Raw genomic sequence first — 24,111 nt, 5'->3', positions numbered from 1 at the left:
ATAGACTATATATATATATATATATATATATATATATATATATATATATATATATATATATATACAAAGGTTCAAACGAAATAGACGTTAAGTGGGATAATACTGTTGAACAAACGGCTTCTGTTTGAGGTTGATAAAATAAGGTCATCCTTGTAACTTAGAGATATTTTATTAGCCTATGTAGGTAGGAACTGTATGCATCGCTAAGGTTAATTTAAATTGGCTATGCTCAAGTATGTAGACAAGCTAACGTCGAAGTAGTGTATGTGAAATCAACCTCACAATAAGATGTGTATATTACAATTATTAATGTCATATTTCAAGATGATTACTTAGATATTACAATATGGTTGGTTGAGCTGGAGTTCATTATTGAGCTTACACGTTAACGTCACAGTCATCTGAAGAACGAACCCAAACCTTGTTGTTTTTATTAATTGCATTACCAAATGGGTATCAAATAAACAGTAATCATTGGTATTACAACTTCCAAAGTTACAGTAAAATAAAAAGGACCCTGACTCCGACAATACACAATCCAACATGTTCAACAGAAGATAATCAGTTATATTGTTTGTACACATGGTACTTTACATATATATCTGTTTGTTTAAAGTGTCCAGGTGATGCAGACAGGCTGGACCAGAGAGTGAGAGACAGAACTGGACTCCTCACAGCAGTGAACTTCAGCACAGGTACAAATACTCTTTTTTCATACTGTACAAAGAATCAAGAAAGATATTGGTTTAAATAAATGAAGTATTGACTTGAATACACTGATATACATTCCATTAAACAATACTAGATCACCTACACATCAGTTAAGTTGAGGGGTTTTTCCATGCAAAAAGTTACATTTAGATATTTAGCAATATGACTTTGTCAGCTTTCTAATGTATTGAAGGCAAAGATATTTAACACATAGTGAGAACTGCTACTATTTATCTCTCAATATTGTCTGTAAAAAACGTGGTAAAAGTGATTCTTTCAGTGAGACAACAGAGCAAGCTTCTACAGTTGCACTACGTTTTGTAACAGTTCAATATTATTTTGATAATAACATGTATTTCAATGTTGATGAACTTCATACTGTTCATTCATAATCTGATTGTCTTTGTAGCTCACTGTTGAAATAAAAAAAAACATTACAATTACAAAATAATTATATCTACAGCCCCTAAACACACAAACACACCGCTTTCATAAATAACACACTTGTTCTGCAATAATATGTTTTATGTTTCCTGTCATTTTTGTTAGGAAAGGACATGCCTGAAAGACACTACATTTTCTCCTCTCTGAGGGTCAAGAAGAACATCCAAGAGGAACATTAAAAGCTGATGTTATGAGATTTTAAGACCAGTACAGGACATTCACTAAGAAACTACTTTTATTGTAAAAACAGTCAGCTGATCGAATGCACCTATTTCCACATCTGCACTCCATCAGCTGATTATTTCTATTTGCCTCACTTTATGAGCTTCACATCACTTGTTTCTTGTACCGCAGAGTTTGCAACATCACAAATAAATGGGGCCAATCTTCAGTCAGATGTGAATGTGTAATCTAACATGTTCAGTAAGAATGATGGACGAAAGGAGTGCAAATACAATTTATTGAAATGTGAGCCAAAAGTTAATCAAATGTTTTAAATAAAAAGCACATATGGACAGAAGGTGTAAACCTATTAAATGTATAAGTAAACACATTTAGTAGATACAGTGACAGACTAGGCCTGTGCAGTTGGTATCAGCTTTGCCCAGCATGGGCTCCTCCATCAGGCCTGGTCCTCCTCCATCAGCCCTGGTCCTCCTCGCTGAGGAAAGACCCTCAGTCCTCTCCACACCAACAGACAGGACGTCCATCACACAGAGGTTTCTCCCTGAAGTGTCTGCAGCTCTCTGGACACCATGCTGTCTCAATCCGTCCACACTGAATATGAGAGGGGAAAAATGAAAATAATAAATGCTTTAGACAATAAGAAACATAAAGTTGACTGTTGAGTTGATCAGTTGTTTTAGATTGTCAATACTATTACTGTATAACTAATATCTCAGGTTACGAGGCACATTCAAATAAAGATTGGTCTTTAAATACATTTTGTCTTTTGAATTGTTTGTCTAAAGTCAAGGATCTAGAACTGGTACTTAGTTTTAATGATACAGTCTGGTTATTATGCTGTTTGGAGGAGGCCTCACAGGTAAGAGCACTAACTAGCTACCATCACATGTACCTTAGCTTGACTTAAATGTATTCAACGTATAGTTAAGTGATATCAAAATACAAATAACTAATGTCATGCCAACATATTAATATTTGCTTGATTCCAGTGTTGAATTTAGCACAATTGTATACAAACGTGAAGGGGTTTTAAGATTCTGAAGCATTATGCTAACTCAATAACTTAGATTATTATTTATAGTTTTGCTGAATAGTTTCATGTCCGCTTACCTTAGAAACGTAAAATGCGACGGCAGTGTGCAGATGGGGAGCATGTTAGCTTAGCTTGGTAGCTTCAGCTAGCTCTGGAACTTCCAGCTCGGTGGCAGGAGGTCCCGCCTCGGCTCTGCCTCTTTTCCCTTATTTGGAGCAGGCTGGAACAGGCGAGAGTTGAACTCTGACGTCACTGTCGAGCCGGTAGAGGCCGACTCCGCTTACTAAGGGCTTCACGGCAACTCTGCAGAATCCTATGGGTGACGTCACGGACCCTACGTCCATTTATATATACAGTCTATGTCTGGGACCTGAGTGACCTCTGAGACACAGGCGCCATAAAGAATCCTCTCGTAATAAAATCGATAGAGAGTAAACTCCCTGAGTCCCTCAAAAAAGAGTGGCTTGTATATGTAGCCGATCCAAAAAATGGTGTGAGGCCAGATAAAAGGTTTGATTATCTCTTGGAGTTTCTCAAGCAGCAAGAGACTATCTACGAGGAGCTCGAGCAGCTACGAGCTGAGGAGCCAAGTAAACCAAGTAAGCCGAGTTGGAAAGACACCAGAATTGAGCAGAAAAGTGCAAGAACCAAGTCTACAAAGTCAGCTGATGACCAAGGCTGTGTAGTCTGTGGCGATGTCAAACACAAGAGGAAGCTCTACTTCTGCAAGCAGTTCAGGGCTCTGAGTGCAGCAGAAAGGAAGGCTTCAGTATAGGGGTGCAACAACTAATCGACTTAATCGATTAAAATCGATTACCAAATTAGTTGCCAACTAATTCAGTCGTCGATTCGTTGGTGACGTCATCACGTGTGTTTTACGCGCCGTTAAACTCCAACGTTATCGGTCTTTTTATCGGTACTGGAGACATTTAAAAAATATATGTCATGTATTATTACTACATAAGCATTATATCGCAGTCTTATTGTCGCCAACTCGTTTCTAATATGCAAAAAGACAAACAAATGCGTCTATGATATATTTTCGATCTTTCCAATCCAGACGCGACCTCTCCCCCCCGTCTGTGTGCGAGGGGGCGGGGCAGTTTACACACACGCAGCTGCTACATGCATGCAACCAGTACTCGAGTTGAGGGGGGATGGCATCCCCCCTGAAATAAAAACGGTCAAAATCATCCCCCTTCTAAAACTGCCAATCCCCCTTTCCATTCGTTATGTAATTGTATCAATGAAAGGGTTACTGGTAGCCTATTACTGCTATTTCAACATTAATTTTGCGCATTTTGAGTAAAATACTGTGGGCGAGTGAGCGCGCACACACGCAATGACATTTTTACCAAGTCACTGACGCTATACTATGCGAGTTCCCTAGAGGGCGCCAGAGTGCCGTGATGCGCCTGTTTGATCGATGCCAGAAGCGCAGGTAACGGTCATCACAATGGCCAAGCGACCAGGAGGACAACGCGATCTGAGGGACTTCATATTTAAAAATACTAAAAATAACATTTCAGGTAAGTCAAGAGTCAGTAATCTTAGTCATTACTCATTACTTTAGTCACCAAAAGTGGAATCTATGGACATAAGCAGCAATAACAACTTCGTTTGGAGTTTAGCTACGTTTTTCTCTCGTGTTAGCTAGCTGGTCAGACTCAAAACTGTTGATGAAATGATACAACCAGCACCAGAAGAGCTGAAACCCCTCCTTCAAGCAGTGAACACTTTGGTCATCTCCACAGCTGAGTGTGAACGTGGGTTTAGTCTTAGTCAGATGAACATTTTAACCACAACTAGAAGCTCCCTGGAGGTAAAAAGCATGTCAGCCTTGCTTTTCATCAAGTGTGTTGGCCCTTCACTGAACAAGTTCAGACCAGAGGTATATGTCAAGACTTGGCTTCAAAGCCATTGCTTAGCTAACAATCCGAAAGCAAGAGCCAGAAAAATTGAGACCAAAAAGCATGATTATGAAAATCTTTGGAAACTTCTATGAAATGGGGGAGAGTGGAGTAGGCAGCCATTAACAACATTGGTCCTATTTTGTATTATCTGTATAATCTTTTAATATATTTTCATATTTTGTAAACAATTTAGCACTTAATGCCCTGTTAAAAAAAGTAACATTGGGAATGTTAACATCAAATATTTGTATTTGAACTGCAATAAAATGATGACGGATCAATATTTTTCAAATTTTTTTCCTCACATTTTTCATGAAGTGTTTAATTTACATAATGATTTAATTAATTACGATACAAATGTAACCCTTTAGATACCAGTTTTGATCGTATACCAGTAACTGCTTTTTTGAAAAAATACACTATAATTCAATATTCTAAAAACTATTTTGACTTTATTATTAGTGTAATCAGTTGATCCATCTGAATAATAAATGAGGGACTGTTAACCTACAAGATTTGTACCATATACTTCCATTATAACCACATTTTTGTATCCTCTCCCCCCTTTTAAATTAAAGTGAAAAAAAGATTTTGCACTAATTGTCCTCTGCATTTGACCCTAAATGTTAGTGGTGCCATGGCAGCCCGGGGACCAACTCTAATTCTGAGGTGCCTTGGTCAAGAGCAATGAAAGGAGTATCTGAACATCCATAACATGCATGTTGTTTTAGGAGTATAATAATTATCTTTATGCTGGTTGGTCTCCCACACTCGGCGGGTTATCAGCACAAATTAGATCCACCATCCCCCCTGATTTTTTTTTACAACTTGAGTACTGCATGCAACACATACACACACGGCTGCTACATGCATGCGACACACACACGCGGCTGCTACATGCAGCAACACACTGCGTAGATGGCGGAGAGAATGCGCTCCGAGGTGTGGTTAAACTTTACCCGTCTCGATGTGGAAAATGCTCATTACCAAAAGTGCAATAAGAGTTTAGCATGTAAGGGCGGTAACACGAGCAATTTGTCTAAACATTTAGCAAAAGTGCTCCACATTCAGACGGAGGAATGCACCGGGTTCGACTGTCTTTCTAGTAGCTCTGTAGCCCCATCCACGAGTAACGTTTCCACGTCAGGTGTTATGTATGCTAGCAGCAACACACGGAGTTAACTCAATTATACAAGCATGGGTTAATGATTAGAGGAAACTGAGTTATTTAGTTTGTTAAAGTTTCAGCTATTTTGTTTACAGTTCTGTCATCAGATTATTTAATACGATTTGTTAAAACATTGTTGTTTCTTTTGATGTGAAATATTATTTATTTAATTTAAATAAAAAGCAATGTTAATTTTGTTCACAATTTGTTAAGTTAATTTAATAATATATGTATTTTTGAATCAAGTATTCATCTTTATTGTCTTCATTGTTAGTTTCCACATGCCTAAAACAACCTCAAGCTAAATCTAAAAGTTGATGGCTAAATAAGAACGTTTGAGAAATTGTGCAAGCCATAATAGTCCGAATAGTCGATTAATCGTTTCATTAATCGATAGATTAATCGATTATCAAATTAGTCGTTTGTTGCAGCCCTACTTCAGTAAAGAAGTTGGGTGCGTGTACAAGATGCCTTGAGGTTCACGACGACCAGTCATCCTGCAAACCTGGCTTTCTATGCAGAAACTAGGACTGCAGAGATGGAGAGGCTGAGCATCACTACTACCTCTATCCCAAGTCTGTGTCAAAGAGGTCTGGTGACAGATCTGAAAAGGATAAAGGCAAGAAGAAGTACACAGAGGGTCAAGAAGATTTCATCAAAAATCTCCCACCAGACCTAGCAAAGCAGTGTAGGGAGGTTTTCTCACATGTTGCCTCCAGAGTCTTCAAAACCTCAAATGACCAACAAAGTCTACTTGAAAAGAGTGGAATGAAAGAGCTTCCAGTGATCATGATGCTACTCGTTGTCACAGCTAACGCCGGACAGAAAGTCGGAACACTCATCGACTTAGCATCTGACACAAATTGCATCACTCACAGAGCGGCGAGCCGCCTGGATCTCAAGAGTGAAGATATCATGCTCGTTGTACATGGAGTTGGCGGAATGAAGATTCAAGTAAAGACAAAGCGCTATCTCCTCAAAATCCGTGTATCCACCCCCAAGGGCACACTGAGAGCACATCAATTGGTTTGCTATGGGCTTGACAACATTGCAGACGTCCACAAAAGTGTGACACCTAAGCAACTGCAGCCATTCTTCCCAGACGTACCTCTTGATGAGCTTGTGAGGCCCAAAGAAGTCGAGCTTCTCATTAGCCACAGAGAAGGCCAGTTAGCTCCTCAGAGGATCAGAGTCGTGGGAGACCTCGTACTGTGGGACGGACCACTCGGGAAAACAGTTGGAGGAACCCACCCCAGACTGTTTGTGGAGGTTGAAGTGTCAGCCCACATGTCAAAGACGCACTCTGCGAGATCAATGAGAGCAGCAGCTGTGAAATATGAAGAGCTCACTAACCCCATTCCAAAACAAAACCCCTCAAGCAAAGAAGCAGCTGAAATACAGGGATCAACTGTTTCGACCAGCAAAGAGAGTTTCCTGAAATGGTGGCAATGGGACAGCATTGGCACAGCATGCAAGCCCAGATGTGGAGGCTGCCGGTGCGGAAACTGCCAGCCCGGTGGTAAATAAATGACCCTTGCCGAGGAAAGGGAGCTTGAGGTGGTAAAGGATGGACTCACCTATGTCATGAGCGATGATCACAGCAGAGAACCACATTGGCATGCAAAGTATCCCTGGCTAGAGGATCCGGCCTCACTGCCGAACAACAGAGGTGCAGTTGAAGCAACATTCCTAAGAACAGAGAAGCAGCTAGCCAGATCATGACCTGGAAAGGACCAGTATGGTTCGTGAGTCACCTTATTGCACCAAACCCACACTCTACAACAACCCCAGTAAGACTCGTCTGGAACAGCAGTCAAAAGTTCAGAGGCACCAGCATGAACGACTTGCTGATGAAAGGGCCAGACGTCCTTAACCAGATACGTGCTGTCCTCCTGAGGTTCAGAGGGGGAACCAACGCTGCCTTAGGGGACATCAGGAAAATGTACAATTCTGTATGGTTGGAAGATAGAGAGATGCACCTCCACAGGTTCTTCTGGCGGGATTCTGAGGAGAAAGAGTTGGAGGAGTACGCAATCACCAGAGTCAATATTGGTGACAAGCCTGCAGGATGCATCGCACAGCTCACAATGCGAGAAACAGCCAACCTACCTCTTTTCGCCCACCTTGAAGAGGAGTGAGGGGTACTACAAAATGATAGCTACGTTGAAGACATCCTCACGTCTCACAACGACTTCGAGAAGCTGAAAACCATCACAGCAAACGTGGAGCAAATCCTGAAAGCTGGAGGTTTCCTGTTGAAGCCTTGGGTCTTCTCAGGCCAAAGTGGGAGGAAGGGGAACAACAACAAACCAATGAAGACCAAAGTTAATAACATGGTCCTCCCGAATCAATTGAGGGATGAAGATAACAAAGCGCTTGGTCTAGGCTACCTTGTGGAAGAAGACAAGATCCATGTAATGGCATCCATTAACTTCTCAAAGAGAAAGAAGAAGATGCGACTTGGCCAAGACCTTCTACTAGACCAAGTAAGAGTGCAAACCCCAAACCCTTTGACAAGGAGGAACCTCCTGAGTCAAGTCTCAGGGTTGTATGATCCAGTAGGTCTGGTAACTCCTGCCAAGCAGAAGGGTGCCATCCTTGTGCGGAGAGCATTCCAGGAGGCAAAGAGCGACAACTGAAAGTTTCCTGTTCGCCTACCAGAGGTTCACAGCACTACGAGGTCATCCAAAGAAGATCTGGTCAGATCCAGGTACTATATTCGTAGGGGCTAAGCCAGTCCTAGAAGAACAGTACAGATTCCTTGCCAATCTTGACAAAGCTACACTAGAAGAGAGAGCTGCCAAGAATGGCACAGAATGGACATGGAAAATTCATCCAGCCGATTCTCCACACCGGAACGGTGCTGCAGAAGCTGCTGTGCGCATCATCAAGAGAGCACTGCAGAGTCTGGGAGGAGAGTCGGGGCTATGTTGGAGTGAATTCCAAACAACTCTCTACATGGCAGCCACTCTTACGAATGAAAGACCAATTGACGCCAGAACACAGAGCCGAGAAGACAGCGTTCAGTTCATCACTCCTAACTGTCTCCTGCTCGGACGAGCATCGCAGAGTGGAGATGTCAGAACATTTGACTTCAGTGACTATCCCTACAAAAGGCTTAAATAAATTCAAGCGCAAGTGAACAAGTTCTGGAGGCATTGGAGTCAACTCGCTGGCCCTAACCTATTCGTAAAGGAACAAGTGGCATACAGCCAGTCAGAGACATCGTCTGGATTGCAGACCAAAATGCCCTGAGGAGTCAGTTCAGGATTGCAAGAGTGGTCAGTGTCAATTCGGACAGCAAAGGAATTGTGAGGGATGTCAACGTCAGAACCTTCCCAAGCTACCCTGTTCCTGTCAAAAGGCCTACCACAGCAAAAGCAAATTACCAAAGATCGAAAAAACTCGAAGAGATCCCAGCGACAGTTCTTCACAGAGACATCAGGCGACTGGTCGTCTTGCTTCCCGCTGAAGAGCAGAACAAAGCGTCTGACCCAAGTTTACCTTTGTAACATGCAACCTCAGGTGTCTCCACTGGAAAGTCGAGTGGGAGGTGTGAAGTCAACTTGGAAAAATCCTCACAGGAGATCAAGGGGTTAAAAAGTCGGGCTGATTGACAGAGTGGCAGCTGTCTGAAATCATTCCCTAATTGCTCATCAGCGTCGCTGCACCTGAAAGAAGGGCAGTAATCAAAGATGGAAAGGGACAAAATAAAAAGCGTGCGTCCAGCAGCAGCAACGAACCAGCAGAAGAAACGTCAAAGAAGCAGCACTGGTGCAGCCATAAAAAGCTGGAGAAGCGGCCGGTGAGAGACGAACTGTGTGTTAAGAGTCATACAACTTGCCGTTCATGGCGCACGTTAGAACGTGCGTTCTAGTTCAGTGTCATTTGTTTGTTTGATGTCCTCAAGCTAAAGCAAAATGATTGTTGATTTAAAAACGAATGTGATTTGTTTATTGAGAGATGTAGATTGATAACAACTTTTGCATACTGCTAAAAATTCAGTCTATTATATTTGCATTTTTAATGAGACTGCATAAGTTAAAAACTGTTTAAAAACATAATTCATAAAAATACACTAAAAAAGTAAAAACAATATTCACAAGTGTTAAGTGTAAAGCATGTATTTTTGCATTTATTATTTGATGTGCATTGTATTTACAGTAATTATTTTTTATTTTTCATTTAAGGTTTTTTACCTTACAACCTTACAAAACAACAAAAACCAAAGTAAAGAAGAACTCAAAAGAAACAAAGTTGTGGTCATTGTACGAGTGAAACCCAGTTAAAACCTCCTATGGACTGTACCATCCCTTTCAAGCGGGGAAACTGCAAATATACCCAAGGGCTTGACAACCATGGAGGCTAACGCTCAAAGTCCAGTCGTATTCCTGGTAAAAAACATTGTGGACCCCCGTTTGCCTGCGCACCTGTTCGTTAAGCTGTAGATCCACTCAATTTTCTCCAAAAGTGTCGTTGATCAGTTGTGAATATCAGGCGTTCCCAGCAGTGTGCAGTGCTCCTCGGAGGCTGACCCCTAGATTCCACCGGGTCCGTCTGTGTTACGGCTGCGCCGTGGTTTTGGTCCGGCCTCCTCCGGCGCCATACCCTACCGGGCGCATTTCAGAAGCGGAGCGTCTTGCATGCCGGCTCGCAGTTTTTGTTGATTTGGGCATATTTCCTGGACAGTAGGGCTGAACGATATACCGTGTCATGGCGATAACCGCGATATGCGCATGCGCGATATTCAATCACACCACAGGGACGTGCGGTTTTATTCATTTTTGTTTTTAAATGCTAACGCACTTTAGTACAGAATTCAAAATAAAGATACCCTTATTACTTATCGAAACTGCACATACAATATATCCGATTAAAGCTGAGACTCCACAGATTATTTAAGTATAGTATCTAAGCGATCCTATCTCGCAACAGGGGAAGCAAACACAGACATCACAACACGTACCTTTTACGGAGCTTTTACGGGAGATCGTCTCACCGTAGCTGTCAATCTGATCAAGAGACGTGTTCAATGGCATTAAAACGAGAAAAAACGCGGCTGAATCGGTTGATCCATAGGTTGATAATGTATCTGTGGCTTTGAAGCAATTGTTTATAATCCATAATTCCATTTTTATGTAAAAATCGGAGCACAACAGTTAGCTGCTAATGGTAGCCAACAGAGTGTATGCAGCTTCCGGTTTTGGCTACGCGTCACTCTCACTCCTTATTTGGGAATGGTGGCTACCATTAGCAGCTAACTTTTGCTCTGCGATTTTTACATAAAAATGGAGTTATGGATTATAAATGAAATAATTTGTTTATACAGAGACGTTAAAAACCTATGGATTAACCGATTCAGCCGTGTTTTTTCTCGTTTTAATGCCATTGAACACGTCTTTTGATCAGATTGACAGCTACGGTGGTACATCTCCCCTAGAAGCTACGTAAAGGTACGTGTTGTGATGTCTGTGTTTGCTTCCCCTGTCCGAGTTCGGATCACTCAGTGATGATACTATATACCTAAATAATCTGTGGACCCTCAGCTTTAATCGGATATCTTGTATGTGCAGCTACGATAAGTAATAAGGGTACTTTTATCTTGAGTTCTGTGCCAAAGTGCGTTAGCATTTTTCGCTCAGGGGTCATTTAGATGCTTCATATGAGACTTGTGTTTTGTTTTGGTAAAAATGGTTTGTATCGTCAGTTAGCTGAGATTATTTCCGTTAATCTGGTATAACACATTAATAGGTTCTTAAATATTACGATCCCCTGAGACAGTGTCGTGAAAAAAAAAAGTAAAGGACCCGCCGGGAAAAAATCGCGATGTCAGTTTTTTTCAATATCGTGCAGCCCTACTGGACAGGCTACTTTGTACAGACAAAATTAATGATAATTGTAATATTCCAGTTATAAACGACATGAATCAAAGATGTGTTGCTGTATTTTAGTGGTAACAAAATGCATTCATCATCATAATTATTCTATATATATAATTTACACAGTGCCTGTAAACTGGAGGAGAACGCTGGCATTTCTCCTCCTACTTGAAAGACTACGGAGGGATAGGGTCTGAAAAATGTGTTTATTTGGGGGATGGGCTGGATGCTCTGACCGGTCCACTTCCTGCCCGGCGCCTCTGCAACACCTCGCGTCGAAAAATAGACTTCAATCCTATTTCGAGCGGAGCCCAGCGGCGAGAGAGACGCTTCTGGGACGCTTCTGAGCCGTAACGTGCCTGGTGGAATAGCACCCATTGACTAGAGTGGCCGCGTTACCTGCGGACGCCGCGGCGTGGCCGTAACACGACGCAGACGGACCCGGTGGAATCTAGGGGTGAGAGGTACCGCTGTACAGTGGCGGCTGGTGGAAAATATTTTTGGTGGGGCTGTTGATATAGTGAGTAAAACATTTTTATTTCGGAGAAATGACCCCTTAAATTAGGACGTCTGGTGATGTAATGGCGCGTTTCCAGTGCAGCGCGGAGCTCGCTTTAATGCTGCGTTCAGACCGGACGCGATGCGAATATTCGCTTGGCTCTAAACGCTCCTATCGCATCGCTCTAGTCGCTCGAGTTTCACCGCGGCTGCCAGCTGTGTTTACTCGCATCATTCAAACAAGACGCGCTCGGGAGCTACAACTACAACAAGATGAACATATTTTACCGTGATTAAATTGTAATACACGTTTCTAAATGATGCCGACGTAACAACATACTGATACCGGTTAGTAAAAACCATGAATTAATGCTTTGACAAGTCTGCAGACAGACGGTAGGCGAAAAACCTTTTAGAATGCTTGTTTTCTGAATGGAGATTGAGTCGACCAGGCTAAGCTAACGTTGTATATGCTCACTCCACACTCATAACAACGGCCTACAGACATAAATAAACCAGCGACTGTATTCACCATGACACAGACAGTGCCGAGCCGTGCAGGGCCCGTTTTTGGTTGCGTTTCCACTTGGCCTAGTACCGGCTAGGGCTGGGCGATAAATCGATTTTATCGATTAACTCGAGTGTGTAGTTCACGTCGACTTGTTAAAATGAAAATCGGTTTTCTCTTCAACATCCGCCAACTTTTCCCTCTGGGCTCCCGTAGTTCGCCTCAGCCCTCCCCCCGCACAGTGCGCGCATTTACCAAATAGAGTGATACACATTACACAAATAACATGACAACGAGCAGGTAAGAACTTGTTCCAAAGAAAGGCACGGTGTCATCCGTTATTTGGAATTGGTTTGCGTTCGCGAGGTCAGATTTAGACCAGACAACACCCCGCTGCAAAGTATGTTTGAAGTCTGTTGCTAGCAAAGGCAGCAGTACGACACATTTACTGCAGCACCTCAAACAAAAGCATCCTGCTGAATGGGAGAAATGTTCCGCGCAGCGGAATGAAAAAGACCGCGGCACTACAAGCACCTCACGCACAGCCGCCAAAATACAGTCTACCGTAACACAGAAATTTTCAAACTGCATCCCATATAGTGCTGCGTACCGGTACGCCGAACCGGTACTGGACTTGTAAAAAGTTTCGGTTCAAGTCCGGTTAAAACCGGAACGTCGGGAACCGGTACTTGGACTCGTAAAAAAAACTAGCACTTACGTATATTCTGGTGTCTGTGGTTATTTAAACATTCCCTGATAAACGTTATTCAGCGTCAATAAATGAGTGCTAATCCCAGTGTGCTCAGTGTACAACATCACATGTCATTTCACCTTTGATTCACGGTTTGAAAACGTAGCATTTCACCACATGCTAATGCTAACCGGAAGTGAAGAATTTTCAGAATAAAAGTATTAAGTTAATAGTGTCAACTTCCAGTTTTTTTTCAGAATAAAACTGATTTAAATTAAATAGTGTATTTAATTCAAAATTACGCCATATCAACATTGATTTTAATTTCTAAAAGTATGTATGTACATCACTATGTATGTAGTATACACTGTATAATGTACACATGTAGAGTTGTAGAAAATACATGGTGTACAGACAGTACAGTACACTCTGACTGTACAGTCAGTCACTACAGTGTAGCCTATACTGTATAGTAGGTGTGTAACAGTGTAATGCGTATAGTCGACTCTACACTCTACCTTTCAGCAACGTTTTAGGGATTTAGGCTCAGTCAGCTCAGGGACTGTTTGGTTACTTTAGTTTGGTAAATGAAATAAATGTTTGAACTTTGTAGTAGTTCACTGTAGTTGCTGTCATAAGTCATTTGTAGACTAAGTGGCAAAAAGTGTTTTTTTTACATTTGTACTTGTAGACACAAGTTGGAAGGGAGCACAATAAACCTGATGAGTTTGAATTTGAGTTAATTATGAGTTCATTTTTAATTGATAATTAGCTCACAATAAGTTCATTTTAGTTACTCACACAACTTGACACAAGCCATGGGTTCAGGTCCGGACTTATAAGTCCGGACCTGAACCTGAACCTCTGGACTTGAGTCCGGACCTGAACCTGAATGTGAGTCCTGTCCAGGTACGCAGCACTAATCCCATATGACAATAATTCGGCCCGCTGGAAAGCCATTACAGATGCGGTCGGTATGTATATAGCAAAGGATATGGTGCCAATATATCCTCCTGGGACCCAGCCCATTGAAAATGTCCACTGTAGTGGACATTTTGTTAACATGCATCTCCTTTTACTCTTTTGAGCTACTCTATCAATCCCTGATGTGCTGTACAGAAGACATCCTGGTCTTTCCAGTGAAATGTCATTGGTTAAAATTGGAACAATTACGTTGTCATCTGCATATGAATTGGGGGGGGGGGGGAGAAAATCGATTTAAATCGTAAATCGGATTTTTTGTGAAAAAATCGGGGATTTCTTTTTTTGGCCATATCGCCCAGCCCGAGTACCGGCTAGCGGGTCCTAATTCACAGTTTTTCTGGCCCCATAAAATCGTGGTTCTAGGGCCAGGAACAACCAGGCTGAGTCGGCTAAACTAGAGAGAGAATCGCTGGCAAGGGGGCTACAACTACAACAAGATGAACATATTTTACCGTGATTTAATTGTAATACACGTTTCAAAATTATGCCGAATTAACAACATACTGATACCGGTTAGTAAAAACCATGAATTAATGCTTTGACAAGTCTGCAGACAGACAGAAAATGCGTGTTTTCTAAATGGAGCTTGGCTAAGCGAACGTTATATATGCTCCGACAGTCCACACTCACAACAACGGCCTATACAGACATAAATAAACCAGCGACTGTATTCTCCATGACACAGACAGTCTGTGGTTTGTACTCGTTTAACTTTTGTCTAGTTTCTGAACAGATCGTATCTGTCCCCGGCTGTTTGAAGAGCAAGCATGGGAAACAAAAGACAGCTTTTACCTGTTTGCATCCAGCTAGCCATGCCTTTCTGGTGTACCAGCTACGTGAGAAGCCTCGTTGATACGTTTTGTCTTTTTCACGAGCTTGCTGTGATATATACAAATCGGGTTGGTCCGGTCCAAGCAACGTGGGCGCCAACGTGGGCGCCAACGTGAGCGCCCTCGTGACCAAAATATTTGACGGCGCTGATTGGCTGAAATTATGTTTCGGCGGCACAGTTTACTATTGAGACTTTTGCAACGTGCTGGTTGCTGCTGTTTGGCTCGGGGGCTCTGCCCGGTAATGATAAACTAATGCCACGGGCAAGGCCAGGCAGGAAACATGTGACTTATCAGTAACTTTAGACATCGTAACACAATTTTAAACGAGATTTTATTGTAGATTATACATTTTACTGATACCAATCTTATGATATTTACCTTGTTCATTAAAAATTAAAATATAAAATATATATATATTTTAAATATATATTTTTTAATTTCATATTTTTTTAATATTTTTTTTTGTATGTGGGAAGAGGTGGGGTGGCGCCCCTAGCGCCCCTTTGGGCCGGCCGCCACTACCGCTGTAGTTAGTCATTTGGAAGTGGCGGTCAAACCCTTTTCCCGGCTGCGACAGGCTTGCAAAGCTTTATCAAATAAATGTATCCTCCGCTGTCAGCCATTGTGGGTTGAAAAAACAGCTTTAAATTTAAACGCAAATATTTTACCTTGTGCAGGTTGCTAAGGACACTACATATGCTGTGCCAGCAGGTCGCTACCAGTAGCTACCGTTACACATGCTAGTGTTTGCTAGAGTTGACAATCCAATCGGGACGTGAAAATGCCGACGTCATCGTACGCCTGCTATATGGCCCGGTGTCGCCAACTCGAAATCTGATTGGTCAATGCAACAGTTTCGTTGAGATTTGTGTAAAGCTAAAAGGCCCGCACTGTTGATTCTGAAGGCCTCAGGTCAGATTACTCTGAGCCAGCAACACATTCTGACTTTAATATGATTGGATAAAAGCTCCAACATTAACAACCATTGCTGGACGCGGCGCAACCGAGCGCAACACAGAGAAAAGCTATAAAATGAAGAGAATAGATTATTAGAAATAATGTAATACATGTTAATGAAAAAACTATATTAAAAGGATAGTCAGTGAATCTGATAAAGGGTTCCTGATGTCACATGCTGTATATCTTATAAAGTTGATTCAACAATGACCTCCCAAACTCAAAAGAGGGTAGACAACTGTACGATAGGTATGAAGAGACCAATAGCACTTATAAAACCATCTTTTGTCTTAATTGTTCCCTTGTCTAGGTGAAGAGTCCTGTCCAGTTGGAGTACTCTGAGGAGAAACAATTCCAATGGGAGATTTTGTTTGAAAGGAAACTGGTTTGCAAAGCTGAGATATTAGTTTACATTCTTCCTGTCTGGGCTGGCACATGGAAGTTCATAAACTTTCCCTTCAGACAGGAGGAAAAAAAATGGGATTGTATCTGGCCAAGTTACCAAGAAACCCTCAGTGACAAGATTGACGAAGTACAACAACTAGAGGAACAGGTGGGGATCAACATCTTAACAAGAAATATGATCCTGTTTTCTTTTTGCTCTTTTAACTTTGTTGGCCTTACACAAGTGAACTCAGACATAAAATATAACATTTCAGGCCAGATGCTTGATGCAGATGATTACCCCCTTTTTATTAGTGTTATTTAATTATATATTTGGTGATCACCCAACAGGAGGAGCCCATAGACTGGGAGGAGTCATGGAAAATGTCAGAGGTAGAAATTGAACCAATAGACATGACCGAAGAAGAGACCCAGACTACAAGCCCCAGCACTGAAACCACATTGATGACGAGGATTCATGACGTATTCCGGCCTGACTGGAGCGACTCCTGGCTGCTCGGTGCAGCTCCTGTGGGGGAAGAAGAAGAATGTCACAAGAACTGGAACTGCTGCTGGGGATACAGTCAGCAGATCAGGTTGGTGCGAAGGGTCCCGTGCCTAATGTTGATCCACTTTCAGGCATCAACCTCTTTACATTTATCTGTTGGCAGTTTCAAATATCAGAATAAGCACCCAGGTCAAAAAAACTAAAAGGATGTAGCAGAACAGAGAGAGGTAGAGAAATAGGTGTTGTTACTTTATACAACATCAAATATATCAGTGTTTTAATTATTAATTATTAGAAGAAGTCTTCTTCAATACCGCAAGAAATTGAAATAGACAAGAAAGAAGTTTTTTCTTAAGGTGGGGGGGCTGCCATGTGATTGACAGGTTGCTACTACAGCATATTCAGGTTTGAGTGTTGCTCACATTGTCATTGTACTACTGTAATCCTTTGACAGAGTGTATTTAGTAAATTATGGTTAATTTTTTAATTGTGATCGCTGAAAAACACCTTCACCAAATTGCCAAAAACAATGTTTCTAAACTTTGGTCCACAAACCATTACGTGACATCACATTGACTAATTCCACTTCTTATTTACAGTATGCATTACACCACAATGGTATTTTAAGAACAATTAATGTATGACAGTGTGTTCCTGTGAGCATTCTTCTGCCTCTTTGAACAACAAATTAATTCATTTCCACTCATTGTTTTCAAGTCCACTTAAGTCTTTAAATTGAAATAGCATCAAATGGGGAGCTGTTACCTGTAACTATTGATCTTTCTCACATTAGTTTGAACGACTTTGACAGAGTTGGTTGGCGCTAACAGCTCTGCTTTGTTTGATTATTTGTCTCCACAGTGTAAACTATAACATTTCTCAAGCCCTCAATGTGGTGACTCTGGGCGACTCCTGAATCTTGAATAGCTGAGTTGTTGCCATGGTGCCATTTGGTGATTCCATTCCCAAAGAATGGCAGCCTGTCACCTTCCCTAATGCATTTGTCCGTACTTCGCATTGGAAGACACTTATGCACCTAAAACAGCAAATGTAGAAGAACCCAAATTAAGAAACAGCAGGGGTCTTGCGGGCGTATTGTTGCAGACAAAATAGCCTTCGGTTCTGACATTGGTTACAATAAGAGATAATATATACACATATAATATCATATGGCTTTTGTGGGATATGTATTAAATCTCTTATTACTGAAGGTCAAAGTAAAACCTTCCACCACTCTTCAGTCTGTTGACCGTGGTTAAATGCTTTACCGTTCATCAGACTGATCTGAAACTATGACTTCCTCCACAGGTGGTGCAGGGCTTCACTACAGTCCCAACACCGACACAGCGCCAGGCTGACCAGGAGACGTAAAGCCACAAACACCCTCCTCACATCACAGCTGGACGAAGAGCTGACGGACAGCACAGAGTGGACAGACGCCTGGAGGATTCCTAAGAGATGGATAGAACCAGAAGAGGAAGAACTGGAGGAGACGCAGGAGGAGGGGGAAGAGGAGATCATGGATGATACAGAGGAGGAGGCAGGAGAGGTGGAGGAGGAAGAAGAGGTGGAGCAGGAGGAAGAGGAGGACGACAAAGGAGTAGATGACAATGAGGAGAAGGAAGATGTGGACGAAAAGCAGGTCAAAGAAGAAGACATAGAAGTACACAAGAAGAAGGAACACAGGGAAATCAACAAGAAGGAGGAGGATGAAGAGGATAAGGAGGAAGATGAAGGAGTAGAGGAGGAGGAGGAGGAGGAGGAGGAGGAGGAGGAGGAGGAGGAGGAGGAGGAGGAGGAGGAGGGAGGAGGAGGAGGAGGAGGAGGAGGAGGAATACTTATGTAAGGAAGAGGAGGACAAAGGTGTGGATAAGGACAAGGAAAGTGAAGAAGAAGATGAAAAGGGGGAGGATAAAGAAGAAAACAAGGACAAGAGAACGAACGAAAAAGAAGAGGATGATGATGATGAAGATGTGGATGAAGAGGATCAATATGATAGCGTGGAAGAGGATGAAGAGGAGCAGGACAAAGAACTACAGGACAGGATGGAGGAAAATAAAGAAGTCATGGGCAGGGATCATGACAATGAAGTGCCTAAGGAGGAGGAAGAGGAGGAAGAGGAGGAAGAGGAGGAGGGAGAACATCAGGACAGGGACACACAAGTTGCTAAGGATGAGGAGAATGAGAACATAAACCAACATGGTGAGGGTGATGACGTGGAGGAGGAGGAGAAAGAGGAGGAAGGAGACATGAAGGACAAGGAGGAGGAGGAGGAGGAGGAGGAGGAGGAGGAGGAGGAGGAGGAGGAGGAGGAGGAGGAGGAGGAGGAATACAAGATGGATGAAGAATGGGAGGAGAATGAAGGAGAACATCTGGACCAAGCTGGAGACGAGAACAAAGAGGAGGAAGACTTTGAAGAGGAGGAAGACTTTGAAGAGGAGGAGGAAGTAGAAAAGAAAGAAGCAGATGAAGAGGAGGATGAAAAAGAGGAGGAAGAAGAGGAAGGGTTAGAAAAAGAGCAAAAAGAACAAGAAGTTACGAAAGAGGAGGAACAGGAGGACAAAGAAAAAGGCGAGGAGGAGGAGGAGGACATGGAGGTGGAAAATGAAGAAGGAGGTGAAGAGGAGGAGGAGGAGGAGGAGGAGGAGGAGGAGGAGGAGGAGGAGGAGGAGGAGGAGGAGGAGGAGGAGGAGGAGGAGGAGGATCGAGGTGAGGAAATAGAAGAAGTAGAAAAGGAAGAAGAGGACAAAGAAGATGAAGCAGACAAAGACCAGGAGACAGAAGTAGACAATACAGAGGTGGACACGGAGGATGAAGAGCACAAAGACGTGGAGGAGGATGAAGAAGAAGAGGAGGAGGAGGAGGAGGAGGAAAAGGAGGAACCTGAAAATGAAGACGCAGAAGTGGAAGAGGTGAAGAAAGAGGAGGAAGATGACTCTGAGGAAGCAGATGATATATTGGAGAACAAAGTAAAGACCCGGATCAAACAGACAGCTGATGTCCCGCTCCACCTGCAGTTCCACAAACTCAACAACTCCTTCCCCTCTTGGAAGCACTCGTGGATGGTGGCCTTCCCCCACCGATCGGGAGATGTGGAGGAGGAGGAGGAGGAGGAAGATGGAGAGATGGAAGAGCTGCAGGCTTGGAAAGAGTCGTGGAGGATTTGTCGCTGGAAGAACCCGGAAGAGGACACGGTGGTGTGTTTCCCCACCCAGCACCGCACCCAGAGACACAGGGGACTGCATGGAGGGAAGGGGGGGCCCAGCAGAGAGTGGGCTCTGAGCTGGAAGATGGCCGACACTGCAGACCAGGATGTAGTCACTGAGGAGGAGGAAGAGGAAGAAGAGGAGGAAAGTTGAAACTTTCTGATTTCTCGAAGATCATATCTGTGAAGGACATTAATCATTTGGGGGACATTTGACAAATGGATGACGTCATTATTTCATCTCCTAAAAGGCTTTCTACCAACATAGAACCTCTGGGTTTGAAGAGTGAAGCCAAAACTGACGTTTTAAACCTGAATTCTTTCTAATGGCCAGCAGGGTGTGACTCCACTCGTTGCACTAAGAAGTCATATTGTTCAGAAACTACGGGAGCAATGACCACTCCATATTTTACCTCAGTGGACATTTCCCTTTTCTTGCCTGTGACAGCCTCCCAACAACTGTTGTGCAATGAAATATTGGGCTACTAGTAATCTCGAACCGTCAGCTTAAAAAAAAAGGTGCGATACCGTTCCGATAAATATCAATAATTTCGAACATCACGGGGAAATTCCTTCGACTCATTTTGAAGTTTTGGGGGAAGCCGGAAGTGACGTCAATGCGGGAACGCTTCACTGTGCGGCGAGAGAGCCAAACACGGACAAAGTGTGTTGTCATGCGTAGAAATGGTGAATTACTGAGTTTAGGCACGTTAATAACGTTTTAATGAAGTTGACTACAGTATATTCATATTTGTCAGTGCTTTCATGTCAATTCGGCGAACATATGATACATTAAATGATCGTGAGGATCATGATTTAAAAATCGTTTGTTTGAGCCGGTCTGCATTTCCTGATGAGAAAACAAACCGATGCTTTTTGTAGTTGTAGTACACCAACATGGATTAAACGTGTGGTTTTTTTACCACAATGTTGGGGAAATTAATGGCTAAAATGCACGGATTATGATTATTATTATTATTTCCACTCCGATCGGGACACTAGGTCCACCGTTTCCCCGCAGCGAGGCTCCCCCGTTGACAGTTTACGTGGGCTGGGTTGGGTGCAGTGGCGGACCGGCCATCGGGACGAATCCCGATAGGCCAGTACCGAAGTGGGCCGGTCGGATAAGTCACTAGCACATCCCCCACTCCCCCCTTTGACAACTTACTAGCGGTACCGAAGTGGGCCGGTCGAGAGTCCCGGGATGATTTTTAGTCCCAGTCCACCACTGGCTACATGACCGTATTATCGCCCATATTGACGCACCTAATTCCTAAACTTCTAACAGTTAAAACATAAACTGATTAGTGTCCACTGCCATTATTTTAAAACAGAATCGTTATTTAGTCAAACTCCTTAACTAAGTTAAAAGCATCAATCTGGTGCACTTTGAGAGCAACATTAAGAGATCTATGGATACATCTCTCAACACCCATTTGAAACAGAACTGTAATCAGATGTTCTTTTTCTTTATGGATATTTTACAAATCACTCCCCTTTTAAACTCTATTCTTGTTTTACTGCCATATAGACTACAATGATCATATGAAGGTGTGCCGTGGAAATGATCTTTTGAATAATTTGTGACCAAACCATTTGAGACCCACTGAGATAATGGCGCATTCACCCCAGCCTTTTATAGTCCGTTTGAATCGAACCCTGGTGCGTTTAGCCGCTTGGTGCGGTTCATTTGGGTCGGTGTGAACGCAGTCCGAGACCTCTGAAGTGAACTAAACAACCGGACTCTGGTCCGCTAAAATAGGTGGTCTCGGAACGCTTGCTTGCGAACTCTGGAGCGGTTCATTGCTGGTGTGAACGCAGTCCGCAACAAAACATAAGAAGCGTAGTATTTACGTGTCACAAGAATGCGGATGTCTTCAAAATCTTTAGCGAAAGAGTCTTTCAAGACATCCGCGGTTGTTTAGTTAAAGAGTGAAGCAGGATGAAGAGTTGAACAGTGTCGTGTAAAGTAAAAAATGCTCCGTCAACTACATAAAAGTAAGAACACCTGTCGTCGGTAAAACGCCCCTCCTTACTGCAGAACGTCTCTCATTATATGTGTTATAATGTTTTTTAACGGACGTTGTCTGATTATATAATCATATGCGCGGGCCGCTAGTGTCTGTTGATCTCCAAATTAACAGCAGCATGAGAACAACCTGCCGAAAGTGCCGATGCTCCATGGCGGAGGCTCCGGTAGAAATTGCCGGGATTTGCGTTTTTACCCCCTTAATGTCTGACCAATGGTTGAACAGCATTTCCGTGCACATCACTTGTGTTTACAGTTTATAGTCCGTTTGAGTTTTGCCCGTGTGAACGCAAACCGAACCTTCTGAAAAATGAAACAATGTAACAAACTGTCGTCTGGTGCGCACCAGAGAAGCGACTATTCAACCCAGTCTCACGGCATTTCGTGTTCACCAACACGATTTTTAATCTATTGATTCGTGTTCACCAACACGATTTGCCCCTTTTTTTCGTGTTGCACAGCACGATTTTAAAAGCAATGTATTTCTACTGCCTGCAGCACGTCTTTTTCTCCGGTCGGGTCGAGGAAGACCGGAAGCTGTGTGGTTCATAAAAACATGTTCTTACTCAATATCAAGCCACAGTTATTGCTTTTATTTGAAATCGTATAATTTCTGACTTTTGTTGTCGTCTGTGAGGAAAATAAATGGGGCTCAGAGCCTCAGGATACTGAAATCTGTATTTTTTCAATCTTTTTTTCCTTCTAATTTGTTATTCTTTTCAAAAATAACACACTGTTATTTACTCACCAATAACACACAATTATCCTTGCTTTTATTTATTGGTTTAATTCCATAATCTCGGGCTTTTTTGGCGTCCGTCAGGAACTGAATTTCAAAATAAAAATCCCCAGCTATCGTTTAGGACTACAGAAAAAACATTCGGGGCTAAAGCCATCGTGTGCGCCATCGTGCGTTTGCATGCAGATGCTGGGATCCGGAACGGTGCAGCTGGAGCTCTTGGCCCGCAATGACGTCACACATAATTTGGCGGGATTTGAAGAATCCCAGAGAAGATCCAGAATATGGTCAACATTGAAGAGGAGATTAATGGTTATCAAAGTACAAATATCCCAAATCAGTTCAGTAACGGTTTCAAGGGGACAATATTTACTAAAATTGATGGTTTTGGATGATGGGGGAAACCCGTGTCACGGGCTCTTTAAGTGCAGGGCTGCCATGTGATTGATATTGTCATTGATCATCTTGGGGACATTGTTCATGTCCACAGGGCCGTTTTTGGCTGAAAGGGGTCGCGCCGCTCCCAGCATTGGATGCTTTATGGTGGTGGTGTCGGTCCTTCCCTGAAACAGTCAAACGATACAGCGAACATTCTCATAGACCACTGTATGCCGTGAACAGAGAAGAAAGCAGGAACTTCCTGTCAGCTCCTGATTGGACTTACCTGTAAGTCCAGCGTTTCAGATAGAAATCATTGGTGCCATGTACATCTCCGGGAAGATTTCAATGTCCCAGACAAAAGGGAGAAATTCTGGTCAAATATTATCTGCGTTTATTATTGAGCTTAGAAACTATTTAAAATAAAGCTATACAAATAATGGCATAATCAAGGCATGTAGATGTGTGCTTTATGAGAAGAAGGCCTTTTTTAAATAAAATAAATTCCGTGAATAGACTCTTGCCAAAAGCAAAACGAAAAAATTAAATAAATGAATCATCAGCCAGGACTACAAAGTCATTCTTCACACTAAGAATGTCCCTTAGCGGCGTCATGTGGCATCAATGAGTGGCTTGGGCTGATTCATCTATTCAGATTATTTTTAATGCACTTCAAACTGAGTTTTGGTTGTATATAACGTGTTACAATAAACACTGTAAAGGGTTCGTGCTGCACACACACAGGAGCTCTGACCTCAGCTTCATGCTCTCACTGGTTCCCTCCAACAGAAGCATCAGGCTACAATGTTGGCCTGTTGGCCACCTGTATGATTGTCCGAGCGCTCTTATCTGCTATCCCTCTGGACCTACTTCATTGCAATGTTGAGATCTCAGTGATTACTTGGAAGTAACATGTTATCATAGCCAATAGAAAGAATGGCAGGAGCTAGTAAAAAATAAAACCTAATAAACAATAGTTTATTCAAGCTGAGAACCTAAGCTTTTGTTAAAACGTAAATCACTTCCGCCTCCAGTTCCACTTTAAGGCGTCAATGTATTGAAC

At 42.6% G+C, this 24,111-nt stretch overlaps 1 protein-coding gene across 1 annotated transcript in view; it reads left to right on the top strand.

The window, feature by feature from the left end:
* LOC117556299 (golgin subfamily A member 6-like protein 22) overlaps positions 1–20,056 on the top strand; it is a 36,992-nt gene extending 16,936 nt beyond the window's left edge. The window contains exons 4-10 of the mRNA XM_034231600.1: positions 16,116–16,358; positions 16,541–16,785; positions 18,006–18,264; positions 18,340–18,489; positions 18,572–18,899; positions 19,008–19,294; positions 19,715–20,056. Of these exons, the coding sequence (XP_034087491.1) occupies positions 16,116–16,358; positions 16,541–16,785; positions 18,006–18,264; positions 18,340–18,489; positions 18,572–18,899; positions 19,008–19,294; positions 19,715–20,056 (1,854 nt within the window). The remainder of the gene's footprint in view (positions 1–16,115; positions 16,359–16,540; positions 16,786–18,005; positions 18,265–18,339; positions 18,490–18,571; positions 18,900–19,007; positions 19,295–19,714) is intronic.
* Positions 20,057–24,111: the final 4,055 nt, after the last annotated feature.

This window comes from Gymnodraco acuticeps, unplaced genomic scaffold, assembly GCF_902827175.1.
Source record: "Gymnodraco acuticeps unplaced genomic scaffold, fGymAcu1.1, whole genome shotgun sequence".
NCBI lineage: Eukaryota > Metazoa > Chordata > Actinopteri > Perciformes > Bathydraconidae > Gymnodraco > Gymnodraco acuticeps.
The sequence above is the reverse complement of the archived record's forward strand: the minus strand, read 5'-3'. Positions and strand labels throughout refer to the sequence as shown.